The sequence below is a fragment of the Dipodomys ordii genome, unplaced genomic scaffold (genome assembly GCF_000151885.1).
Source record: "Dipodomys ordii isolate 6190 unplaced genomic scaffold, Dord_2.0 Scaffold87, whole genome shotgun sequence".
In the NCBI taxonomy this organism is placed as follows: domain Eukaryota; kingdom Metazoa; phylum Chordata; class Mammalia; order Rodentia; family Heteromyidae; genus Dipodomys; species Dipodomys ordii.
In genome coordinates this window covers 1,440,881-1,468,161 of record NW_012267303.1, presented here as the reverse complement: position 1 = coordinate 1,468,161, position 27,281 = coordinate 1,440,881, and the positions used below count along the sequence as shown (strand labels likewise).

Genomic DNA, 27,281 nt, shown 5'->3' with positions numbered 1-27,281 from the left:
TGACCGAGTGGGGTGTGCCTAACGACCAGCTGGAGCTATGTGGGGAGCAGGACCCAAGGCATGTGAATGCATGCGTGTGGGGGGGGGGGGTTATAGCCAAGTCCCGATCTCTCCCTTCCTCAGTGTTAAGCCATAAAGGGGACGTTGCCAGCAGAGCCCACACTGGAGTGAGGGGAACAGGAGCCAGTGTGCTACGGAGCCTGCGGTGGGGCCCTGACCTCAGAGCGCCTGCGGCTGAAGAGCCGGGGTGGCAGTGGAGGAGGCACCAGAGGTGGTGGAAGGACGGGACCTGGCCCATGCACAGCCCCGGGCCACTCACCACCATCACCACTGCCGCCACCGCGCTCACCCAAGCCTGCACACTGCTACTGGGCAAGGCACGCCAAACATTTCCTGGTGGGTCTGTTCTGCCGGGGAACCTTCCACATAGGCCTGGCACAGGCCCTGGCCCAGGGAACGTGAACTTCCATGCAGGCCCTGGCCCAGGGAGTGAGACCTTCCATGCAGGCCCTGGCCCAGGGAGTGAGACCTTCCACGCAGGCCCTCACACAGGGAGTGAGACCTTCCACGCAGGCCCTCCCAGGGAACGTGACCTTCCACGCAGGCCCTCCCAGGGAACGTGACCTTCCACACAGGCCCTCCCAGGGAACGTGACCTTCCACGCAGGCCCTGGCCCAGGGAACATGACCTTCCACACAGGCCCTCCCAGGGAACGTGACCTTCCACACAGGCCCTCACACAGGGAAAGCGTTCAACAAACATGTGTCACCTCACATGCATGCCGTACTTACAGCCCTCAGCCGCTTCCCCTGACCTGTTCCTCCTTCAGACTGGCTGAGGCTTGAGCTAGGTGCCTGCGTCTGGCTCCAGGCTGCAGCCCTGAGGCTCTGCCTGCCTGAGCACAGGAGTGACCTCCCTCCTGCCACGGCCACCTGCCCTCCACCACCCCCCGCCCGGCTCCCTTCTGTGCCCCAGGAGGCTAGCTGGGGCCCCGGGAGTGGGTGGACCCCTCTGGGCCTGTGGGAGGGGTCTGCCACCAAGCCCAGAGCAGAAGCCGGCAGGCTCCTCTGCATCCACTCCTCCCTGCCCTCCCCACAGAAAGCCCTGGAGCCTGAACCCATGCTTCAGCCCCCTTTGTCTGGCTTAAAGGTGGTCCAGTTTTGTACGAGAGCCACCGGAGGGGTTATATGACAGGAAGGACGCTGGCCGCCCCTCACCAGCGCTGCTTCCCAGAGGAGCCCCAGAGCCTGCCTGCCATCGCAACCAGTAAGCCTCGGGTTTGGGGCAGCACAGAACAGCTAGATCCTTCTGACATCTCTTATCTATTTTTGTTATCTCTAAGTCCTTCTGCCCTCTTTCCACTCACGTTTTATATAAAATTCCCAGGCGCTGTCCACCAGGGCCCACACAGCAGTGACCACGAGCCCCACTGTGAGGCCCACCACGAGGACAACCGCGGTGAACGTGCCTCAGCTCCGCCCTGGGAACACGGTGGCCTGGCCTGGGGGAGCCCGCTGGGCAGAGCCCTGAGAGGGAGGCAGGGCCCTGGGCTTCAGGAGCTGGCGGGCTGCAGGCCAGATAGCCTTCCAATGGCTCCCACTCTCCTCACAAGCTCCTGTCATCTTATTTCCATCCTAGATCGCTTGAGTCCACGATCCGGTGCAAACAGGACAGGGGACGGCGGAGGCGGCAGACGCTTCATAAGGCCCAGGATGTAATGACATTTCTTCAGGGACTGAACTACTAAGCTTCCCTAAGCTTATCTGCCTTAGATATCAAACATCATTAATGAGATACTAGGGCACTCACAATTCATGATTTGAACAGCTACGTGTAGTACTTTTCTAAAATGGCAAAATTAATTCACGGGCAGTTATGAGCAGAGGCAAAGGATGTGGGCAAACCCGGCTTTTGGCCCCTCCTCCCCTGCTCTTCTGGTGGAGGCTTGGACAGGGCGTCCTGGGAGGAGCCGGACTGGCTCCTGGGGTTGACTGCAGCCAGCCTAAGGCTGCAGCAATTATGTACTACAAAGCCAAGAGCCCAGGCCACAGCCAGGGTCCCATCACCAAAGCCCTAGCTGCCCTCCCGTTACTGCACAGAGCTCCAGGCAGAGGCCCCAACCAGTCAGACACAGCCCAAAGGGACCAGCCACGCCTCTACAAGACACGGAGGAATATTCTAGAAAGCTAAGCTGCCGAATCAGTCAGTCACCTCCCAAGCAGTTTTCCAACCAAGCTGGCTGATGAATTACAGACTCAGGATGGAGTCAGCCAATGACCTATCTGATGGTGGGGACTGCCACACACACACACACACACACATGCACACGCACACACACACACACACACACACACACACACACACATCTGACCAGGGACGCCACAGCCATCCAAGTTTGTGCAAGTGCCCGTGATGTTTGGGCCACAGAGCTGAAGGACAGCCTCTGACCTCTGACCTTTCACTGCAATGCACACAAAATGGCCACATGGCGTGTGTTCTTAGACACGTTGAACCCACTCAGCGATAGAAGCTGGCAACTCCTAAGAGGTGTTGGAATCATCCCTCAGAGGACGCAATACTATTACAGAATAACTTCAAAATAAAAAGCAAAAGGAAAATGAAGTCCTTTAAATCCAGACACCTGGGCTGGGAAGGTGGCTCAGTGGTAGAATGCTTGCCTTGCATGCATGAGGCCCTGGGTTTAATTCCTCAGCACCACATAAGAAAAAAGCCAGAAGTGGTGCTGTGGCTCAAATGGTAGAGCGCTAGCCTTGAGCTGAAGAGCTGAGGGACAGAGCCCAGGCCCAGAGTTCAGGCCCCACGACTAGACCAAAAAAAAAAAAAAAAATCCAGACACCTGGGTGTGTGAATGATTGCCGTGGACTCAAATGCAGCCCCATGTGGTGGACCACCCACGCATGGGCCCATGGGTGCACCCTGTAAGCTGTGTCACATTCTCCACCTGACTAACGAAGACTGTGCCGTGTGCAGGGCCCTGTACTGCACACCAGGGGCAACACCTGGCCACCGGCACTCAGTATAAAGCATGGCCTCCACTCTCTTGAGCCCATGTGGGCTCAAGTCCCACCTGCTGATCCTCTGAGGAAAGTGATACGCACAGTGCAGGTTTAATAAAACCTACACATGTGTCTGAGCAGTCATGGGACAAAAACTGATTCTCTGCCGACTTCCAGTCCTTTCAAACTATGCCAAGGGTTCAATTCTTAAAGAAAAGACAACAGTAGCAAACCCAAAACCAACATGGCACCCACTTATCTCCCTGGAAGATGACCACTCGAGGGGCACACAAGGTGTGGACCCCTACTGCAAGGCCCACATGGCCGGGAAGCAGGCCGGCCGGCCTTCCCCCCAGCGGCTCCCTACCCACGGGAGTCCCCTCCAGGCAACAGGAGGAACGAGGCACCAGGGGGAGGAGGGAGAGGAGGAGGGAAGAGTGGAGGCAGGGGGAGGACCCGGGGTGCAGGCCGAGCGCGGGCTGAGGCACCTCACGGGGACCTTCCCAGAAAGTCACTACAGGGAGCAGGAGAAAGCTTTTCCTTTGGAACAGTGCTTGCTTTAATTGAGCCCCAGAAAAAATAAAATAAAATAAAAAGACCTTTCCTTATTCTCCTTGGTCTTAAGATCCAGCCAGCCACCTGAGCCTCCTCCGGCAATCTCCCGCCTTTCATCTTTCCCCGTATCTCATCATCTTCAACCTTTAATCATTTACCCTGATAAGAAAGTTGCCATTAAACTTTACAGATGATACTCCACTTCACTCAGCAGTGACCTGGATGGCCGTTACCATCGTGAATGATGTCGCCGTGCAGGGAGGAGCCGTTCTGCCAAGTCTGAAAAGAAAAGGGCTTGCCGGTGCGGACGTGCACAGGCCCCGAGCGGAGGTGGCCAGGGCGAGGGGCACCGCCTCACCCCAGCCCCTCCAGAGGGGCACGTGTTTAGGAGAGCACCAGACACAGTGCGTTCTGGGGGATGGCAGCCTTTGGAGATGGGGGCTACTTGATACCGGCAGACAGGACAAGACCCCAACGTAACCACGTCCAGGTGGCGGATCAGGATGGCAGCAGGTTTACCCCCAAGAAGCTGGGGTCCCCACTAGGGCCTGTGGAGATGCACACCTGCCAGGACTGCAGGGCTTTCCAAAGCCCACTGCGCTGTCAGCCAGCGCTGCTCCATGCCGCTCTGTGCGCAAGTCCTGGCCCCGGACACTGGGGGCAGGTGGCATGAGGCAGTCACGCAGGAGGCCCCGGGCCCGCAGGGCCACTTTCCTCCTGACCCACAATACTGTGCAAGGACCCCCTCACCTTCAGGGGCTGGTGGTCCTGCGTTTGCCTTGCCACCACCTGGGTCTGACGGACCACACTGAGCAGACACACAGCCTGGGCACGGCGGCCACGCGGGCTCTGGAGCTTTCTGGCCCAGGTGAGGGATATGATTGTTTTAGGGTTTTTTGTTTGTTTTTTGGTAATTGTCCAACATACTCCAAGTTCCCTCCTGTGGGAGTTTTGCTCAAATTCTCTTTTTGTTGTTGTTTTGTTTGTTTGTTTTTTGTTGGTTGTGGGGCCTGAACTCTGGGCCTGGGCGCTGTCCCTCAGCTCTTCGGCTCAAGGAGAGCGCTCTACCACTTGAGCCACAGCACCAATTCGGCTGTTTCCGGTTCTGTGGTGCTGAGGAACTGAACCCAGGGCCTCATGAATGCTAGGCAAGCACTCTACCACGGAGCCACCTTCCCAGCGAATTCTCTGTCTTGCAGATGTAGTCAGGAAAGGCTCTGCTGGCCACTGCCATCTTGGAAACCCAGCTCCTGGCCTCAGTACTTCCCCACGCCTGGGAGGCCATGGCTGGGCCCCTGGCCCTTCCACTTGCGGCTCTCAGGTCCCTCCAGTCTGGCTGTCCCTTCCACGCGCAGACTGTCGTGGGAACTGACCCATTTCCGTGGTCCTTTGGTCATTCCCCGTTCCAGCCTCCCACCAGCACAGGTGTGCTCACTGTATCAGGGATGCAACGAAGGGAGCAGCTGAACTCCCTTCCACTTCCCAAACCCTGTTCCATCCGGCGGGCAAAGGTCGCTGTGCCAGAGTGGTCAGGCCTTGTAACGCCTAGGTCATGGATCCGTCAGGAGTGGGACCATTGAGTGCAAATGGATACAGCACTGCAGCTTTGTCTATGCTAAGCTATTCTCCCAACCCGCGCAGCCGGCAGCATCCAGGTATACTCCATCTCCTGCCGGGGGCCTCCCTCCCCACCCCACCACCTGTGCTCCCAGCCCAAAACAGCAGGCAGACTCCCCCCTGCGGACTGAAGCTGCAGTCACACACTCCATCCCACAAGGGGCCGGCTACCCTGTCCTGTCAGGCTCCTGAGCTTTCGCTTCTATTCCTTGACCCAGCCCCCGTACCCAACCACAGCCTGCACTGACACCTGATGGATGGTCCGTCGCTCCCAGCCCTTTGCAGCTGCCCTGAGGGCAGGGACATCACATAGCCCGGCCAGGGTGGGAGCTCCCAGGGTATGCACTGTAGCTGTGAGGACCAGGGGCAGCCAACACCTGGACCTCGCATGCTGACCCTGCCCGGCCCTGTTTCATCTCGCCTCCTCACTGAGCCACTGAGGACACCACAAGGCTTCATCGAAGACTCAAAAGAACCCAGGCAACCTCTGCCCTTCAGCCCCACACAAACAGGGCCGACTAGACAGCTATGGCCTCTGGGCATGGAACCAGGCATCCAGAACCCAGGCCCCCAGCCTGTCTTTCCACTGCCTCTCGGGCTTCGAAGATGATCAGCCACCATGCATACAAAGTTGTTTCTTATTTGCAAGGAGGCCTTGGGACCTGCATCACTGATGCGCGGCAGTGTGCTGACCTGTCCATACACCTCCCGCTGTGCTGGCCCCTCAGAGAAGCCCGCCTTTTCACAGGAAGCAGCACACTTGTCCACCAGAAATTAATTAAACACAAACGGCTGTAAGCAGCCACCTCCTCTGTGTCTACAGAGCTGCTGTCAGTAAGATTCAGAACAACAGCCAACTCCTTCCGTGCGTGGAGGCTTTCCCAAACTCCTGAGAGCATTTCCAATCCACACTGTTCTGGGATAGCCGTCTATCTGATGGCAGGCTGCCGTGCGGGTGTGGCCTCTCACTAGGCACAAGGATGAGGTGCCTAGCTCCGGCAGGTAGGCAGGCAGCGAGGGAGGGAGGGGGACAGGCAGGCAGCGAGGGAGGGGGACAGGCAGCGAGGGAGGGAGACAGGCAGCGAGGGAGGGGGACAGGCAGGCAGCGAGGGAGGGGGACAGGCAGGCAGCGAGGGAGGGAGGGAGGGAAGCGGGGAGAGGGAGGAGAGAGGAAGGGAGGGAGGGCCAGCTGTGAACAATGAGAGGAAAGTGGGTGGCTTATAGGATGCCAGTAAGCCAAGCTAGGAAGTTCAGGTGCTGTGTAGTAAAACGGACACAATGCAATGGTTCATCTTTAAAAGCTCTAATGCTGCGCTTAAAATCATCAAAAGATGGCAAGTGAGCCAAGATCTACAACACCAACCACACACAGCCCCCTGGGCCGGAGCGTACACTGAGAGAAGGGTCTGTGCCCCAGCCACAGAGCCACGGAAGGTTCTAGGCATGTGACGTGCTGGCATTGGCCCTTTGAAGGTTTACAGGGTCACACGCGTCTGAGGAGGCCGGGAGGTCTGGGGCCTCCCCTGGGTTCACGACCCTATCCTGGCACGGTGAATCGGCCCCAGGGTCCAGGGCGGTAAGACTGTGCGGATGGGCCCCAGCGCAGCAGCCTGTGAGCACGGGCGGAGCCCGCAGCTGGCAGAGGGGAAGCGGGGCTTGGTACGACAGTCACTCGCTGGAAGCTTGCCGTGCGGAGCCAGGGGCCACGGGAGTCAGAGGCACAGGGAGGAGCTGGCTGCAGGAGACCGCCTTCCTGAGGCCGGACGGCTGCAGGCAGAGCGAGGACGCCGGGCCCCGGAGCCCAGGGCCCTAGTGAGCCTTCCTTAGGACAGCCTGTGCACCGCGGGTCAGTGCTGGAGGACGCGGTCTGAATCCGTGTCCACACTCCCAGCCCCTTGTACGCCCTACATCATCACGAAACTGGGCATAACCAGACCTGGACCCGAGTAGGCCCCAGAGCCGAGAGGCGCATGGAAGGCGGCATCCCCATTCTCGGGCCCCCCAGGCTGTCCACTGCCTCCAGGGCCCAGGCTTTGCACTGCAAACCCCTCATCCCCCAACAGAACCTCCTTCCTATGGCAAGCAGCACAATTCCCAAAAAGAAACCACTGCCACGCCAAGAGCGAGCGCTTCAGGAGCCAGGAGCCAGGAACACTAGGCCAGAAAGACCCCAATCCACCCGCCACCCCCACCCCACAAACAGGAGGTCCTCCTGACCTCCAATCCACCTCCTCCCCACCACACAACTGGTTTCCTAAATTCCCCTGCTCAACAGGACTCCCGGGGTTCTTTCTCTGATTTCTGTTTTCTCTCCCCACTTCCCTTCCACTCAGTTCTATCCACAACATGTCAAGGTGATACACTACACTCTCCACCAGCCCCAAGAGATCAAAGCACTAATCTATTCTGAGCACAGCGGGACCCCTGCGGCTTCCTGCCCCCCCCATCACCCTCCCCCCCGTGACCTCCCCCGTCACCCTCCCCCCCCGTCACCCTCCCCCCCGCAGGCTGTGTAGCTTCAGGGGCTCCAGGGGCTGCACCCACCCTCATACGGGCATGACCCAGTGGTGTGGTGGGCCTTCTCTCTCATCTTCTCTTGACCTCAAGTTAAGTGAGCAGGGCTCAGACAAGGCCAGCCAGGCCAGTCTGTCAGCTGCCCCAGGCCAGGCCTCTATCTAATTACCACTGTGGCTGGCTCCTGCCCAATAGCAAACGAACTGTCTCTTAAACAAAACTGTGCAGGATGAAGGCGATCTGAGCCACGGCTAGCTGTGTTCTTGCGTCACGGCTGCCATGACGGTGTCTGTCACCAGCAGACCCCAGTGAACCTCCTGTCCTCACCTCTGAGAGGGTCTGGGCCTGCTCTGACCCAAGACTCCTCTTACAGCAAGAGTAAGAGCCTGTGGCGGCCCCAGGCTGCCCTGAGGCTGGGCAGTGGAGGGGGGCAGCCAGGAGAGATGGGGGTAGGTGCGGTCAGCGGGGCCACTCGTTGCTAGAAGTAGGTATGCGTTCCCCTCTTCCTTCACCAGACTGTGGACATCATCCCAGGATGCCCAGCCTGTGGCCGGCCAGAGGGAGGCACAGCCGGGCTGCTGAGGAGCCTCTGGCCCCCGCACAGGGTCATGCAGAGTGATGAGGACATCTCTCCTACCCCATCGCCAACCTGAGTCGGCTGAGCCTCCGGCCAGCTAGGGCACACTGGCCAGTGGGACTTATGCACTGGCCACAGACCACCTGAGTGGCTGTGTGCTCAAGGGGGCCGCCGCGTCTCCCTCTGGCGTACAGGCCAGTAGGCCGGCAGCCCGGCCTCTGCCAGCCAGGCCTGCTCTCCAGAGCCTCCAGGGACACTGTGGGAGTTTTATTCGACCTTGCTTGCTGACATGTCTCCTGGGGCCCTGTGTTCCCAAAGTGCACCCACACAAGGGGCCAGGGGCTCTGGCAGCTCTAGCCGCCAGGGATCCCACTGCTAACACACCGTGCACACCAGGCAGGGGAGGTGGCTGGTCTGGAGGCCCAGTGACAACCTTGCTGTCCTCAGATCACGTGTGCCCCACACTGACCAAGGGAGCAATAGCAGCAGGGGTGAAAAAGAGCCGATCCCCCCCCCCCGATGCCAGGGTTCCAGGGAAGCGCAGCAGAAGCAGCCCCTGCTGGCCAGCCTCCTGGGCTTCCACAGGAGGCGCAGGGCAGCAGCACCCCGGCGGCACATCTCAAGTGGGAAGTGCAGATACTCAGAGTCACCTGACGGCACAGGGCTGAGCAGCAGGCAGTCTGGCGAGCTTCCCTGAGCCTCTGCACTGGGGACTCAGCCTGCGGGACCCCCCGGCCTTTCTTCCCACTTGAGTACCGGGGCCCAGGCTGTAAAACGGAGGAGAGTGACCCTCAGCCCTGGGGCACAGCCCAGCCCTGTACTGCTGGTCTCTCTCTGCAGCCTGGACTGTCCCGATCCTGTCCAGTGCTCTCACTACAGCCTGGACCGCCTCACCCCTGTCCAGAGCGGGCCACTCACCACTGGGCCTGTCTGTTAGGAGGGTATGGCAGAAGGACCTCCTGTCCATGTCAGGTCAAACAGGGGTCAGTGGCCCACTTGGGAGTCAGAGCACAGCGCAGGGACACTGAGGGATGGGCCAAGGGCTGAGACCTGGGCCACATGCGGTCCCCTGGATGGACCAGAGCCTACCAGGAGGTGAACCAATGCCTAAGACATGGGTGCACTTGCCCTGCTGAAGAAACTGGTTCAGAAGTTTAAGCAATGTCACAGGGCCCAGGTACCAAGCGGTCTGGCCAGACGGGAACTGAGACCCTTTGACTCTCGCATCACAGTCCTGGGGCTGGGAAGGTTCTGGGAGGTGCTGCTGAGGACCCGCTGGCTCAGGGAAGTGGCAGGGCGGGGCCTGTCCCACACTCATTAGCTCACGATGCCTGCCACGTTCACACTGCGGGGGCCCCGAGTGCTGGCCGCTGTGGCACCAGCCAGGCCAGCGTCCAGCAGCAGCAGGCCAGCAGCGAGCAGAGCAGGACGCCTCACGGCGCCTCCACAAATCACCGCGAACTAAGACTTACCAACCCTCTCTCCCAGCAGAGAGTCAAACCCAAGTTCTTCTGAAAAGGCATTTACTTACTTGAAAATCTCTTTCTTCTAGTATTTCTTTCCTCCATCTCACAAGAAAAGCAGCACACACGTACAAGTGGAAATGAGAAAAGCCCTCGGGTTCAGACTGAAAGAAAATACAAGGGAGAGAGATTTTAGTGTGAGAGCCATTAGCACAACTGTAAAACTCTCGGAGCAACAATTGGCCTGGTTTATCTAGTCTGGGTTCAGGAAGAACCAAAGCAGGGACCGCTTGCTCACTTAATGACTTAGTTTCAAAATTCTTGTCTCATTAAAATAAGCGCCATTTTCTCCATAAGTACCGGCAGCCTGATACACAGGATGGGAGCAGGCCAACTTTTAGGTAGCATCAAAAGTAGTTGTTCATTTTCTTCCCACATGCACTTAACAGCCAACAATGATTAAAGGCAGACTCAAAGAGCATGCACCCTGCACCAGATACAGGCTGCATCTCAGAGCAGGACAGCACTGAAGAGGGCAGCAAGCACTATTTCAGTGGAGAAATAAGCTGAGAGGTTGAGGAAACGGTGGGGCTGAGACAGTGGGCCAGACAGGAAGCAGATGCTGGGGGCGGGAAGATCTAAACAACAGCCAGGAAGTTATGGGAGTCAGAAGACAATGTGAACCAGAGCGTATAGGTAAGCCAGGAACTAGGAGATGCGTGGAATTTTGATACGGAAGCCATTGGACGTCAGGCTGGAGTGCTGGCAGCTACGGACAGCACTGCACTTCTTCAGCTACTAACTCCTTCAACAACATCCTTGCCTTTCCCATCCTGGCTTTGAGGCTGTGTTGACATTTCCCTGTGACAATGAAGCTCGCTTTATGACAATCCACAGCACCAAGAAAAAGTCCCCTTCCATTCCCAGTTTACTGGAGTTCTTCCTAGAGATAGCTACAGAGGTGAAGCAGAAGCATTCTGGCCACCAGTTGAGGTGACCAACTGTCCTCCTAAATTCTATCTGGTCATGGAGTCGATGATGTGGGCACCAGAGTTCCTTTAATGTGCCAACCTTGCGTTCCTGGAATGAGCTCCGGCTCTTCACAATGTGTCATATTCTTTACATGGCTGGGTCTGGTAGCTCACATCTCACCCAGGGATCGAGCATGCACACTTGGTAGATTCTCCTGGAATTTTCCTTTCTTGACCTGTCAGCACCTGGTTGAAGCATCAGGCTGTTGGCCAATCCCTCCTTTTCCAGCTTCATTAAGAGTCTACACAGGACTGGGATGTGAGCCCTTCTACCTTTGAATGTCTGGAGAGTACCAGTAAATCAGCAGCGTTTCTTAGTGGGTGGAAAAAAATTCACTCCTGATTTAATTTCTATATGGTTATAGAAAACAATTCAGACTTTCTCAGATTACTACACCATTTTTTTCCAGGAATATGTCCTCTAAGTTTTGAAATTTTGTAATAGCATTCTACTTTCTCTGAATCTCCGGGAATCTGTAGTGATACTGGTCGCGATGTCTAAGACTGTTCTACTTTCTTCTATCTCTTCATTTGCTTACTTATCAGTAAATTTATAAACACATGGCTCATTTTTAATTTTGTCTCATTAGTTTTTCTTGGTTAATGACTTGTACCTTGTGTTTTAAGAAAAGATGATGTGCATATTATAGTCAGTACTGATTTTTTTTTTTTTTTTGCTGTTCCTAAGGCTTGAACTCAGAGCCTGGGTGCTGCCCCTGAGCCTCTCTGTGCTCCAGGCTAGTGCTCTACCACTTGAGCCACACCACCACTTCCTGCTTTGTCTGTGTATGTGATAGTGAGGAGTCGAACCCAGGGCTTCACGCATGCTAGGCAAGCACTCTACCACTGAGCCACATTCCCAGCCCGTGGTACTGATTCTTTAAAGACATTTGGAGAATACAATCCATTTTCACAAATACTCCCTGACTCCCACCTTGGCTGTGTCCTTTTGGCTCATGGCAACAGCTGGGAGGGGAGGGGGTTCACGTCACCAGGGCCCCAAATGGAGCAGCTCGGGCCCTGGTAACAGTGATCTATTCCTGACACATCGACATCAATAACAGCTGGGAGGGGAGGGGGTTCACGTCACCAGGGCCCCAAATGGAGCAGCTCGGGCCCTGGTAACAGTGATCTATTCCTGACACATCAACATCAATTTGCATTTTGCTATTCCAAAGTTTCCAGTTGTCCTATCTGCCTACCACTTTTCTCTCTTGCCTACATGTACACTGGTTCCAATTCCCTTTTTGTTCTAATGTCCCACCTCCAATTAATCTGGAGGTTACTGAAGTGTTTTAAGTATCTGAAGCATTCCTCTGCATATTTAAGTTAATGGTACAAATGAATCATTATTCTTCTCCCAAACAGCATAATAAGTGAATAATATTTTGATTATACTCATCTCAAAGACATATACAGATCTCATCTTTTCTTAGCTATATGCTAATACTGTCTTGGGTTTTAGTCCTATTTGACTTTAACATTACCTGCTGAGATACTGTTCTTGCTGTTGCTTTCTGTATCAGTGATCAAAGCTGCTTACAATTTTATCCTTTTTTCACTCATTCTTTCTTCTTGCATCTAGATCTTTCTTCTGAAATCGTCCTTTTTGAAATCCAACCATTAGAGAAGGCTCTTTCACGAGAGGCTCGTTGGCTTTAGCTCTGTCGGTTTTTATTTGTCTCAAAACATCTTTACTTCATCCTTGTTCCAGGACAGCTTTATTGGACCTACAAGACGAAGTTAGCTACTGTCTCGGCCGTGATCCACATGGTATCTTGCCCTCAGCTGTTAGTGTCAACTTCCTTGTGCCCCTCCTTTGGGAATCTGCCAACCGTTCTTTCGGATTGCTCAGAGTGCTTGCCTTGTCTTGGATGTTCTGCTGTCCCTTGTGGAAATTACTCCACTGGAAACGGTCTGGTCCCCGCCTGTGAGGAGCAGGGGGCGTCCACCGGCTGTGGGAGCCAGCTGCGCTATCTCATACGTACCACCCGTGCCTCCGGCTTTCCTTTTATTTTTCCCTGAGCTCTGGTGAGGCAGACTCTGGTTTTGTCCACATTGTCCTCCATTTCTTCTAACCTCTCTTTCTTCTATTTTCCTCTGCTCTCTTCTAGTTCATTTTTCATCTGCCCACTATGTCACACGTTCTAACTCATCTATTATGTTGGAAACTTGTCTTGCACATTGTAATTGTTTCCCCCTTCACTTTCTGATTCAATATTTTTCATGCTTGCTTTCTTTTTTTTAAATCATTTTAAACATACCAGACTCATTTCACAGAGCATTTCAGATTGCTCTATAAAACTCTGACTCCTGGGTACGTCTCTTTCCGCAGCTGCATTCTCCTGCCCCCGGTGAAGACTCGCTGTCTTGGAACTTTTATCTGTCGGAATTCTTTGGGACTTGTTTTTAAAAATAGTTTTCTTTTTGACAATAAAAAATTGACTTTGCTTTGCTGGGACTTTAGGGTATTATTATCTCCCAGAATACCTCAAAATAATTTTCAACTTGCAACTACTTTTCAAGCCAAATAGGTAATGTGAATTGGTACCCATTGTGAATGCAAGATACTGTTGGAAATCCTGGGGCAGAGTGAGTGAGGAGGACGGAAATCTTTCATTTTCATTAACCTTTATGACCAAGGTCAAGAAAGGCAACGCCTACACCTGTTCAGCCTCTGAAGCCCCAGGTTTTATCTTCCACTTAAGCTCATTAAAACCAGACTGCAGGCCCAAGAAATCCCAGGCAGCCTTCCTGGTGAAGACCGTCTGTAAGGCCGACCCCCTCTCTCTCAAGACTTGCATTTCCCTAGCTTTCTAGTCTCTGATCATCTCTCCTTATGATCATGTTTACAGAAGCAACAACAGCATCCTGGGGTGCTGGAGATTTTGTGGACAGCCAGTCCTCCAACAGCACCAGAAAAGGAAACCTCTGCCCATTTATTTTTCTTTAAGCTAACTCGTTTCTGGTAAATTGTGGGGTGGGTTACTGCCATGGCTTCATCGTACAGGTTGGAAGGGATACTCAGAACACTGTACGCAGCACTAACGTTCAACAGCTTTGCCTTGGGACTGGGTGACTATCAGGAGTAGTGAAGTGCTGCAGGCCTTTACGAGGGAGCCACCCAGCCAGCGCCAGCGGGAGCTGCGGTGCCTCTTCTAATCACATGGCTGCCATCCTGTGCCACAGCTGCCAAGCATGAAGCAGAAACCATCTCACGTGATGCCTGGGCACGCTGGCGACCCCCCCCAGCCCAGCCCTCTGCTACTTCCTCCAGTGCCGGACGTCCAGACCCCCTCCACGTCCCCCAGCAGGGGAGACCTTCCTTGTCTGCAGATCCGGGACACCCTTTTGCCCTTCTCTAGTCTCCACAGGGCTCTGGCCAAGTCCTGCTGCGACTCCCCTCACCACCGCTGTCAGTGAACACAGGCCCGGCCCCCAGGAGCTCTGGGGGCTCTGTGACCCCTTCTTTGAAAGCTCTGCCAAACCCTCAATGGTGGGATCAGAGACTGAACAGAATCAAACATTCCCCAAGTTCGCTGGTCCACTGCCCAAACAGGGGACTGACAGGCCCCAGGAGTGGCAGGCTGCTTTACACAGGCAACATGCACGGCAGGGGACTGAGCCACACACAAAAGCCCTCCCATCTTTAAGCCTGGGGGTGGGGGCCCTCAGGAGCACCTGACTGGTACTGGAGCTGAGAGAGGAAAGTCCTCTTCAGGAGGGCTCAGGGATGTTCCAGAAAGATGGGGTCTCTGAGGATCCTGTCTGCGCTCTTTGTTTTCAGCAGCCTTTGCTCTGACCAGCCAGGGCACAGTCGGCCTGGGCCGCACCCCTCCCCACCTAGTGAGAGCACAGAGGTGGGCTGTCACCCCACAGCCCCCCGAGATCTCCACGAGGGCAGGGTGCCTGCAAGCCACACTTCCAGGGAAACGGGGCGCTAGGGAAGAATGGAGTGTTACCGCTTCCTGTAAGTGGATTATTTGTCTCCGGTGACTTGGTAAATTATATTAAAATAGCAATTTGGAAAAAGCTGAATATCATGCGTGGAAAATAGGCTTCTGCCTTATTGCAGCTTAACCTGGAGAACTGCGTTCCTGCCCGGTGTCGGGGAGGGAGCTGGGAGGGCCCCCACATGCAGGCCTGGTCACCGGACCTCTACCCACAGCCCCTGCCCCTCAGGACATGGGCTCCGAGTCATGACTTCATGGGGTGGGGAAGCTGGTAAACCGGGTCCCTACCCAGGGAAGCAGGGCCCAGGGCCGAGGGCAGGCAGGCAGGGGAGGGTCTCAACCCTGTCCGGCCGCCCCTGTGCCCTCTGACTCTCCAGCCTCCAATCCAGCCTGTGGATGCAGAGCTCCTGCAGACTGGGAGGGAAGGAGAGGGAGAGACACGGAAAGGCTGCCGGTGAAAACCCTTGGCTATCCTCAGATCCGCTTCCCAGGGGGTCTGGACCTAAGGGTGGGGGGAGAGATGGAGCAGTCCATGCCCAGCCCCAGGACAGGGCTTTGAGAGCTGGTCTCCTGCAGCGCCACAAGCTCTCCCTCCCTTTCCCAGAAGAAATGCAGGGGGGAGGGCTCTAGAATGGAGTAGACTGGGGGAGGGCTCTAGAATGGAGTAGACTGGGGAGGGCTCTAGAATGGAGTAGACTGAGGAGGGCTCTAGAATGGAGTAGACTGAGGAGGGCTCTAGAATGGAGTAGACTGGGGAGGGCTCTAGAATGGAGTAGACTGAGGAGGGCTATAGAATGAAGTAGGGGGCTGGGGAAGGCTCTAGAATGGAGTAGACTGGGGAAGGCTCTAGAATGGAGTAGACTGGGGAGGGTTCTAGAATGGAGTAAGGGACCGGGGAAGGCTCTAGAATGGAGAAAGGGACCAGGGAGGGTTCTAGAATGGAGTGGGGGGGGGCTGCTGGACTCCCTGCACTTCTGCATATCACCAGGGAAGGCCGTGCTGCCCCTGGGCAGTGTGAGCCTGTAGCTGCTGGCCAGAGGAGGTGCCCACCATGCCACCATCTCTCTGAGGCCCAAGGCCCCACCCGCCTGCTCTGCCCCCACCAGCCCTCCACCATGGCCCCCATCACCGGGCACGTCTATGCTCCCACCCATCTGTACCCACTGCTAGAAAGTCCTGAGAACACCACCAAATCCTGGGACCTGAGGCCTCAGACCCAGGGGTGTCCACCCTGGCGGGCCCTGTCCCAGCCCCTCCTCGCCTTCCTCAGGCTGGGCACAGGGCAGCAGTATGAAGGGAGAGGAGAGAGGCGGTTGCTGCACCAGGGCAGGGCAGTGACCCGCTATGGAGACCACTCCCCCTAGCTTGAGGGCCCCTCCCACCCATCCACCTGCTCCCCCCCAAAGGGCGGGGCAGAGCATCTGTGTGCAGAGGAGACAAATCATGGAACCCAGTGAGTCACAGTGTTTCTACAAGACTGACAGGGCTGAATACAGCACTGATGAAGACAACAAAAGAAGCATCTTGGCAGATTTTATTACAGATCATTTCAATATTACCCTGTCTTAATCACTAATTAAGAAAAGAGCAGCTCCGATTAAGTACTTGACAATCCCTCTGCTGGGCCAGCCTGCACACTGCCCAAGCCCTCCTGTGAGTGCCATGCAGATATTTCCACGTAAGGGGAAAGAAGACAAATGTGACTCGTTGAAGCAGCTCCTGGGGGGCTCATATGTTGTCCTACAGCGCCCCAAACCAGTACAGCTAACAGTCTCATTGTCCACCCAGAGACTACACTGCCGTCCTACCACCCACCACTTGTAGAGAAGAGCTCAGCTCCAGGGAGGACGTAACAAGGCACCAATGAGAGGGGCGGGAGGGATGGAGGGAGGGAGAATCTCCCCCATGCTACGGTCGCCTGTGAGATGCACGGGGCAGGACCCTCAGGGACGGGCCTGCACGGGCCTCGGCGGCCACCTCGGGAACCACCGGCATGTCCACAGTGAGGCCGCACTCCCTTCGCCACAATCCCACCACCGCCTGTCAGCAGGAAGCCTCCTCCACCGCAGCACTCGCAAGACCCTCAGGGCTGTGATTTCAGGTCAGGCACCGCGCCAGCGCAGGCTGGGGGAGTCTGTGGTCGCTCTCCAAGCAGCAGCCTGGTGCCTGGGAGACCTACCAGGGCCACCAGGACCCGCACTCATTTTTAGGAGCAGGGATGGGCGGCAGCGTTCGTCTGTCCTGCTTGGATGCCCCGAGTCTAACGTGTCTTCCTGTGCATCCTCCGACTCTCCCCACCATCTGTGTGGAAACGGCCACACAGGACGTAGCCAGGCCCTTCCCTCCCGCACGGCCCCTCCTCCCAGCAGCCCCGGACTCCCTCTCCTGGCACTCCACCCCTGCACTGCACGGGGCAGGGTCGGGACTGCTGCTTGTCAGGGTTAAGCTTTCAAGTGGCCTTCGCAACCTTTTCTGGGTGAGAGTCTGGGGTAAGCAGGGGTTTGCTCTAGAACATTCTCATCCCTGAAATGGGCCATGAAGACAAGTCATTTTCTCAGTCCCAGAGCTTGGGTCTGCTGGGCGGGGGTGCCCGTGAGCCTCCCAGAGCCACCTGGCTTCCTTCTTCACAGGAAGTTGCAGCCAGGGTCAGGCTACAGCCATCCACTAGGGACAGTGTGTCCCCAAGGTGTAGAACTTTCTGGGCTCCACATCGCACTCCAACTCCAGGGCGGAGCTGTCAGTGAAGGTGATGGGCAACACGCTGCCCACACTGAGGCCGCCTGCTCTACCCCTGGGGAGAAGGACATCCCCAGGGGGGCGGGGGACACCGCAGGAGCAGGACAGCTTCCGGCGCACAGTGTGCAGCCGAGGAGCACCCAGGGCTACGGTGTATGACACCGGGGGACAGCGCAGCCACGGTGAGTCAGGGCCACGTTTGGACCCACCACGCTGCCCCACTGCTGCCCTGAAAGGCTCTGTTAAAAGCTCCCTAATTTGCTCACCTCAGGATCCCGGGGACGGAATTCTGGAGGTCAAGAAGAAGTTCAGTTCTTATGACCACAGCCATTAAAAAAAATCCTAAATCACCCCAAGGAAGGGAAAGACAATTCCTGTAGCAGCCCAGATATACTCAGAAATGGTTGCTAACCAAGCCCAACCCCATTCCGCTTAGATGAGCTAGTGGGCCTCCAAGTCTGGTAGTTACTGCCTACAGTAAACCCTTCACCTCACCAGCCACACACCGTAAAAGGCCCGCTCCAAACGCCAGGGAGCCTGGGCCGCTCCCATGGACTCTCGGCACCTCCCTTTGCTCGCAGCAAGGCGAAAGGCTGCTATGACCATGAAAGCCGAAGGCAGCTGGGCTCATAGTGCTCACTCGAGCTGAGGGAGAGCAGCCAGAGCCCAGGAACACGACACAGCACGCGGATGAAGACACTGGTGAGCCAGGCATCAACGATCTCTCAGACACCAGCGAAAACCTCATTAATCAGAGAAGATTCAATATGGACACAATGCCAGTCATCGCTCATATTACGTTACACATCCAGTACATTCCCAAGAAAGCACCCCACCCACCCTCCAATCTACGATTCTCTCAGAGTGGGAACCCTACGTGAGAGCTGGTATTGAAGAGCACAGGGCCAAGAACAGCACGAAAACCCCATGGATGAAAGGATAAGCTGAAGGCATCAAGGCATTTTGTGAGACTAATCCAGACCGTGGGATCCGGCAGAGCCGCCGGCGGTGGAGCAGACAGCTCAGCGGCCACGCAGAGGTAGACTGGGCTTGAAGCTGGGGCTGTGCCAGTGACGGGGAGAAGGCACCATTCATCAGCACTGAGACGTGACTGTGACCAGTCCACACAGGAGGTGAAATCAGAGCCACATCCACACTATCCACACAACCGAACTCAAGATGGATTGGAAAACAAGATGAGAAGCAACACCTTTGAAGTATCAATGTTAAAAACTAAGAACACAGACCACACAAAACGGAAACTTCTGCATGACAAAAGACATCATACTTAAGGTGGTCAGACTAGAAAAAGATACCAGCAGTCTTACATGACTGACAAAGGAACAGTATCCAGAATATGCTACATGTTAAAGTCAATAACTACCTAAAAAGAAAATGGTCCTGGAATACGTGGAGTCTCAAGCGGTCAGTAACAAGAGATGCTCAGCGTCTCTGGGAATTGCAGGAATGCACAGTGAGTGATGTGTGATGTCAAGTTTGAGGAACACAGCGGTCGGAAGCTGCCCACAGCTGGCAGCGGAGGGTCAGGCGGTAATATCTAATTGTCTGCACCCCACCATCCAGAAATTCCTTAATTCTTTTCTTTTTTGAAAAAGTGTTTAGAGGGTCGTTTTACTTACTGTAATTCTCAAACACAGGGGACTTGCCAAGAAACACATTCACAATGTAAATATATTTATAAAACTTCCTTTACAAAGACAGCTTCCATAATTCCGGTAGTGCCTGATCTTGAAATCAGCATTTGTTTCGTGTATTTCAGTTTTTTGCAGGGTAGACACTGCTTGTGCTCCAGGCATACAACATGACAGTCTACATGAACACGGGGACACGGGTCTACACGTGAACACGGGGACACGGGTCTTCACGTGAACACGGGGACACGGGTCTACATGTGAACACGGGGACACGGCGTCTCACTCCTGCTCATTAGCACACCCGTCACCCACAGGTTACACGTCTGTGACAAAGACGAGAGAGCTCTGTCCCCTAAGGAGGTTCGGATGTCACCACAGAGTCACTAACTGCAGCCACCATGCCGGGGGCCACCCCGGGATTCCTGTCCTGTGTCACTGACACTTGGTACCGTCAACCTGCATCCTGCCCTTCCCTCATCCCCCCCGGGGCCTACCATTCTGTGCTGTGCTAGAGCCAACCATTTTAGATTCCACATATCTTGTGAACATTCAGCATCTGTCCTACGCCATGTGGCTTATTTCATTTGCTAAAGTCTTCCAAGTTCATCCGTGTTGCTGCAAACAGGAGCCCTTTTCCAAACAACATTCATGTGTATATTCTAGAAGGCATAAATACTCTACAGTTTGAATGGTTATGTGGAATGACTGACTACCATATCCACACACTGTACACCTTATTTTCTTGACCATGGACCCATAGGTTGCTTCCTGATCATGACCACTAGAAGTAAAATGCTGAGGCGAATACCACAGTTAAGTATTTCTTCCAGACACTGATTCTGCTTCCTTCAGACACAGACACAAGTGGGATTTTCCAGATGAAAAAGCAGTTCTATTATTAATATTTTCAGTAACCTACAAAATGTTTTCCTTAAAGGCTAAACTAAGTTATACTTCCACCAATACTGTGCAAGCAGAAAGTTCATTCCAAAATAAAGGACACAGGTGCAAAGCCAACCTGAGCATTGTGCGTAACTGCCAAAGCACTTAGAATAACTGGAATGTCTCTCCAACAAGAATGGATAAAGTACAGGATGGTGTCATGCACCTGTAATCCTGGTTACCCAGGGAGCTGAGAAATGGAAGATCATGGTTCAAAGACAGCCTAGGCAGAAAAGTCTGTAAGATTCTCATCTCCAATTAACCAGCAAAAACACCTGTCTGAAGGCATAGTACAGATCATCAGATATGAGCAAGAGTGTGACACCCCGAGAGAGCCCTGAGCTCCGGCCCCATGACTGCAAATACATTATATCAATGAAAAACTTTAGAATGTACATTCACTCTGACACAATATCTGTTTCCAGATACATTTATGGCAAATAGACTGAGACTTGTTTAGAAATGATGAAAGCCAAATTCAGACATTCACTTCTAAGAAGAAAGGAAGAGACTTCAAAGTGTAAGTAGAATTTAATTTCTAAATAAGAAATGGACAAAGGACCTGAAAAAGAAAATGTTAAAATCTTTTGGATTTGAGAATGCTGACTAGTAAGTATACAAGCTTAAGTCAGACTATCTAGCTTGTTCTGTTTAACACTTTTTGGCCAAGGACTAATTGAAATGGTCTTTCCCAGCCGCCCATATGGAGCTTCCTCAGAGATAGCCGGGCGTTGGGGTGCACAGGACACAGGGCTGGGCGCAGGCTGGACAGCCTCTGCCCTCAGTGCCATGCAGACCCCATTCTCCAGGGAGTGGCCGCCGTGACCTTGGGCCTGGCCCGGTGCCCTCTGCCTGACAGGGCCTGAGGACAGGCCCAGCCACTCTGCGGCTGCCTGCAGTGGCTGCTCCTCCCCACAGCCTGGGATTGGTGCAGCTGGCTCACCAGGGCCCTGTCAGCCACTCTGCCGCTCTCATAAGGCTGCCATCCGCATTCTCAGTGGTCTTGGCTTTTATAAACACTCAGAAGGAACATCGGGGAGCGTTCGGCTTCCATCGGGCCCTGGTGGAGAGACACCTTGAGACATTATGAGCACACCACGCTCTGTAGCAGCTCAATGTGATCAAATGACAACATGCGAGTTCAAAGAGACTGCAGACTAGCCACGTGCAAATCCCTTACACCTGACACACACTTTTTAACATGTAAGAAATAAGGTTAAAAAATAAAATTCTTTCTTTAAAAAAATAATATAGACATGCTGGTAAAAGGAACAACTCTTCACCTTTAATTGCATCATTAAGCTTTGCTTCTACCTTTGGTACTACCCTGAATGCCTTCTGACATGCGATTTCCCCATGGGCACCTGTTTATGGAGACATATTTTTGAAGCCATTCAGACAGTGGGAATTGTTTCCCATTCTTTGGTCAGATTCAAGTCCACCAACTTCAGCTGTGCAAGCAAAAACTCCGCTAGGATTTTGTCTGGAATATTCATCCCCAGGCCACTGCATGGCACAATTACCTTCCAGTAACGAAGAGCACGTCCCTTTTAAAATTCACACCAGCACCCCATGTTGGGGGCACGGGCTAGTAATGAGAACTGTAAATCACATTTCATTATGCAGCCGGATCCAAAAGCACAAATGAGCCTATGGCTCACCTCGCCAGCTTCAGCAACTGATCTATTATCTTCGTGCCAACCTATATTATCTTTTGCCAGATATTTATTGGCATGTGTCTGTCTGCATCTGAGTACATTCCAACTGTTTAAATGACAAAGGTCACAGCCAATCAAATTCAGTGAGTCGGGGCTGGGGCGGGGGATTCTCATCTTTATAGCCTTAGGCAGCAGCACTTGAATAAAGAAGATGACCTCCAAGATGTGCTCTGGCTCCTGGAATTCTGGTTGCGGCTCTCAATACACCAGTGATTCCTAACTGAAAGCCATTTTTGAAAGCCACAGGATACAGGAGAAAAACATGAAATACAGAAATACAGTCACACGACGTTAACATTCCTAATGGATGTTTATTCATTGGCTGGTGCTAAGTCAGGGTTCGGCACAGACACAGAATGAGCAGGAGTGGATCTTAAGGAAGCAGCTCACACGACTGCGGAAGCTTGCCGAGAACAAGGCCCTGTGAGCAGGGTTGGCAGGCCCGGACCGGCGGGAGAAGAGGTGTTCAAGTCAAAAGGCCATCTGCTGGCCAAAGTCCTTCCTGCTTGAGAGGCCAATATTTGGTTTATTTAGGCCCTCAACTGATGGATGAGCATCCCTGACATCATGGAGGGCCATCTGCCTTCTATAAATTTAAACGCCAATCACATTTCAAAAATGTCTTCACAGAAAATTCCAGAATATGTGACTAAATATCTGGAAATGATGACTCAGCCAGGCTGACACCAGCACAGTTGATGACTCCCCAGATCAAGGGCTGTCTATGATTCAAGAAGACACTGATGTTCAGCGCTGAGTTCACAGTACGGCGTACTTTTTTAAAAATAATAATTTTTCAAAAGCTATTATCCGTAAGTAGTTGTAAAAAGGCATTTCAGTTCAGCCTGTCAGTTTGGGTGTGATGCATCGTGATCGATGTCACCCCCTTTATCATCTCCATCTCTCCCAACCACAACCATCCCCTCCATTTATCCCAGGGTCCTTTCAACAGGCGAGTGTGTAGCTCAAATAAAGCAATGCATTCCCTGAGGAAGTACAAACTCTGGTGCCCACAGTCAGTAGTAGCTTCCCACGTGGGTGGTCTGGGGACATCTAGAGTGGAGGTGGGCAGAGGCACGCTCCCGTCTCTCTGCGCCTGCTCCGGGACCTCCTGCCTCTGGCCACGGGAGCAGGACAAGCTGCTGGATGTGAGCCCGCAGCACAGGACGTTCAGGAAGGAGTGGAGCCCCGCGCTGACCTGAGTCTCGTGTGTGAGCAGGGCTCTGGTGAGGCGCATGGTCCCCCAGGCCGGGCCCCCAGCGTGGACCCCGGGGCTGCCTGCCACGCAGAGCCCTACCACAGCGGCGGCTCACATCACAGAGGACGCCCTGCCTACAAGTGCGTGTCTCCTTTACGGGTGGAATCAAAGATGCCCTTCTAATGCTGCTCTGTCAAAACTTCATGAATTATACAAGCTGCGGGGGCCGCTCAGCGTGAAAGAGTCAGCCTTCTGTGCTCACCTCAGTGGCCCTCCCATGTCCCGTCCCTCGGGTCCCAAATCTCCACATCACACGGCTCATGACTCAGCGGCTCTGGAAGTCGCCGCGTGGCTGACTGAGCCCTGCTCCCACGGCACCACGCCGCCCTGTCCAAACTGGCAAGCTCCGCCTCTTTAAAACATCTTGTCAAGGATGTTCCTGGGAGGTTCAAAGGAAAAAAGATCCTGCTGTGGGCCTTGACTATTTCTACTTTGAAGCAAGAAATGACATCACACCAGGAATGTTAATAACTCAAAGCCTCGATTCTCTCTGTAAAGGGGGTATGGTCAGAGAATGAGGAAGTGAGTTGTGACCTAAGGCTCCAGGTTCTGCCAGGACCCCGCCATGCACGTCCACAGACATACACCATGCAGGCTGCCAGGACCCCGCCATGCACGTCCACAGACGTACACCGTGCAGGCTGCCAGGACCCCGCCACGCACGTCCACAGACGTACACCGTGCAGGCTGCCAGGACCCCGCCATGCACGTCCACAGACATACACCATGCCGGCTGCCCCCTCAGAGCCACCGTGCCTTGCAGCCCACGATCCAGCTCTCCCTCTACAACTTCTCAATCACTCTCCCCTGCCCACCTTGGACATCTTTTAAATCTGAGTCCTGTTTCTCTAAGCGGAGAGGGGCAGTTCTCTGGGCCTCATGCCACACTAGTTCTGTACTCTGAGTTGTACTGCAATTCAAAGTGCACAGGTGATTACAACAGGTTGATACAAAAGAGAAAACCTAGGAATGTAGAGTATAGAAGAAAGACAAGAAATACAAACTGAAGGCATAATAACACATTCAATGTAACAACAGAAGAAAACTTCTCAGCCTTGAGAAAAGAGTCATCCAGATGGAAGAGGCCTACAGAATACCAAACAGACAAGATCAGAGAATAAACACTCCTAGACATAGTATAATTAAAACAGTAAATAAACATGACAAAACAGAAAACAAGAATATTGAAAGCTGCAGAGGAAAAGCGACAAGTGACATAACATGGCAAGGCTATGAGAATAACAGCAGATTTCTCAAAACAAACTCTACATGTAAGGAGGGCATAGAAGGACAAAATACAGCTCTGCCAACCTAGAGTAGTGTGGAGAGCCAATTTAGCCTTCAGAGTTGAAGGAGAAATAAAAGCCTTCCATGAAAAACAAAAACTAAAGAAATTCATAACAATCCAACACTGAAAACAAAATCTCAAAACAATCTTACACATAGAAGATGACAATCAAGACCAGGGAATGGATAAATTTCTCAATACAGTTAGCCTACCAAAAGTGAACCAAGAGAATATAAACCAGAACTATAACAAGCAATGAGATTGAAACAGTAATAGAGTTCTCCAACAAAGAAGGCCGGGATTTGATGGATTCATCACTGAATTCTATCAGACCATGAATATCTGACACAAATACTCCTTAACTTTTCCATGAGATACAAGGAAAGGAAAGCTGACAAATTCATTCTATGAAGTCAATATTATTCTCATTCCAAAACTGGATAAAGACACACACACACACACACACACACACACACACACACACATACACACACACCACAGAGTTATAGACAAATCTTTTGATGAACATTAGAGTAGTAAAAATTCTCAATAAAATTCTTGCAAACTAGATTCAACATCTCATTAAAAATATACATCATGATCAAGTTGAGTTCAGTCCAAAGATGCAAGGATGGTTCAACATATGAACATCAATAAATGTAATACCTCACACAAACAGGACGAAGAACAAAATCACTTGGTCCTCTCAACTGACACACAAAAAAAGCCTTTGACAAAACTCAATGTCCTTTAAAAATAAAAGCTCTTGAAAAAACTAATGACAGAAAGAAAGTACCTCAATATAATAAAGATTATGTAAGACAAACCCCACAGCCAATGTCACACTAAACAGGAATAAAGCAGGATAAATAAATGGCATACAAATCATATTATCCTATACTTTGACAATACAGACTCCATAAAAAAACTTTAGATCTGTTAAGCACCTCCAGAAACATCATAGAATATAAAATCAATATTCAAAAATCAGTAGTTTGGGTTTCTATGTATGGCTTGTTGGCAGAGCACAAGCAAATGAGTAAAACCATCAGGTACCAAACTGGACTCCCAGTCTTGGAAGAAAGAAAAGAAAAAAAATCAGTAGCTTGTCTACATACCAATAATAAACAAGCAGAGAACGAAATCAGGAAAAAGAATTCCATTCACAATATTCTCCCTAGGTATTAACTTATCCAGGAAAGTTAAAGAACTCTACAATGTAAACTATAAAATCTTGAAGACACAAATCAAAGAAGACACCAGAAGATGGAAAGATCTCCCGTGCTCATAGAGTGGCAGAACTCATATGAAATCAGCCGTGCTGTCAAAAGCAATATATAGATGCAATGGAATAGATATCAAAGTCCCAATGTCATACTTCACAAAAATAGAAAAGGCAATCCAAAACACTTACATAGAAGCATAAAAGACCCAAAATAGAAAACGTAATCTGAGTAAAAAGAGTAATGCTGGAGGTGTTATAATATAGACTGAAATTATACTACAGAGCCATAGAAATAAAAAGTTTGGTAATGCCACAAAACAAACCAGAAGACCAATGGAACCAAATAAACGACCCAGAAATAAAACCACACAACCACCCTTGATGAAATTAATACACATTAAAAATTTAAAATGAAATGAATGCAAGGGAAAACAGAGAGTGCTGAGCCTTGAGAATCGGGTTGGTGAGAACCAACCTGAACATTCTTCACCTGGACGGCTGAAGTTCAGCAGGACCTGTGGCTAACTGGGAAAGGGTGGAGCCCAGGTGGGTAACCCTGGGGGGTCTGGGACCAGACCGCAGGGTTCTTCAGCCAAGCACTTGGGGCCACTAGGAAATGAGCCAAAAGCAGCTCACTCTGCAGGAGACACTTCTGGGTAGCTACCCATTGTCACAGCCACACCGCCACCTCCTCATGCCCACCAGCTGCAGACGGGTCTCCTGCAGCAAGCACACAGACAGCCTGGAGTCTCCCCATGCCAGCAGCAGGAGAGATTCTCAGGCCAGGTCCACAGGAGCCGGGGCTGGGGTGTGTCTGTGTGTCCACAGGAGCGGGGGCCCAGGCTATGTCTGTGTGTCCACAGGAGCAGGGGCCGAGCTGTGTCTGTGTGTCCACAGGAGCGGGGGCTGAGCTGCGTCTGTGTGTCCACAGGAGGGGGCTGTGTCTGTGTGTCCACAGGAGCAGGAGCCGAACTGTGTCTGTGTGTCCACAGGAGTGGGGCCTAGGACACTTGTGTCCTATTGCAAAGGAACAGAAACTTCGTTAGGGCTCCCCCGTCTCTGGCTGGGACTTCCCCGTTCCCCAGCCACTGGAATCTGTAGGGGGAACACAGAGATGACCCTCAGCCTGAGTCCTCCAATGAGAGCTCCTTGTGACCTGGGTGCTTTGTGCGCAGGCCGGTGTGTGCGGGGTGGACAGATGGGCAGGGAGATGGGGTCTGTTGTTATCACCAGAACAGAAACCATGCCTCGCACTGGAGCACCTAGGAATCAGAGTCCAACGGACTAAGATCCAGAGCCAGCGCCGGCCCCTCCCCTTCCCGCCACCTCTCCACAGCCAGCAGCCCGGCACTTCCACACACAGCATACCGCGCAAACGACAGAGGAAATGCAGGGTGATGAATGAAAGCCTTGCCAGGGTTCCAATCCTTGACTAACTGGTGGCTTCCCAGCGAGCAGCTCTGACCCCTGACCCCCCCCCCCCGGTGCTGAGCACTTACAAGGGCTGTGAACACACTCTAGGGTCTGCCCAGTTATAAGTTAGACTGTACATATGTTTATTGCTCTGAAACTCAGCTGAACTCATGCTCACCTAACAAGACATTCTCTGGGGAACTCTCAGCTTACACTGAAAACCCAACGGTGAGAAGCCTCCCCCTGCCCGCACCCGCTCACCCGCTCACCCCTGCGGCCTCCCCCTGCCCGCACCCGCTCACCCGCTCACCCCTGCGGC

General features: G+C 53.1%; 1 protein-coding gene across 2 annotated transcripts in view; it reads right to left on the bottom strand.

The window, feature by feature from the left end:
* The window catches only part of Tbc1d22a (TBC1 domain family, member 22A), a 299,373-nt gene that overhangs the window by 19,975 nt on the left and 252,117 nt on the right, over positions 1-27,281 (bottom strand). For both annotated transcript variants that reach the window (XM_013025776.1, XM_013025777.1), the window contains one exon: positions 9,812-9,907. In XM_013025776.1, coding sequence (XP_012881230.1) covers positions 9,812-9,907 — 96 coding nt within the window. The remainder of the gene's footprint in view (positions 1-9,811; positions 9,908-27,281) is intronic.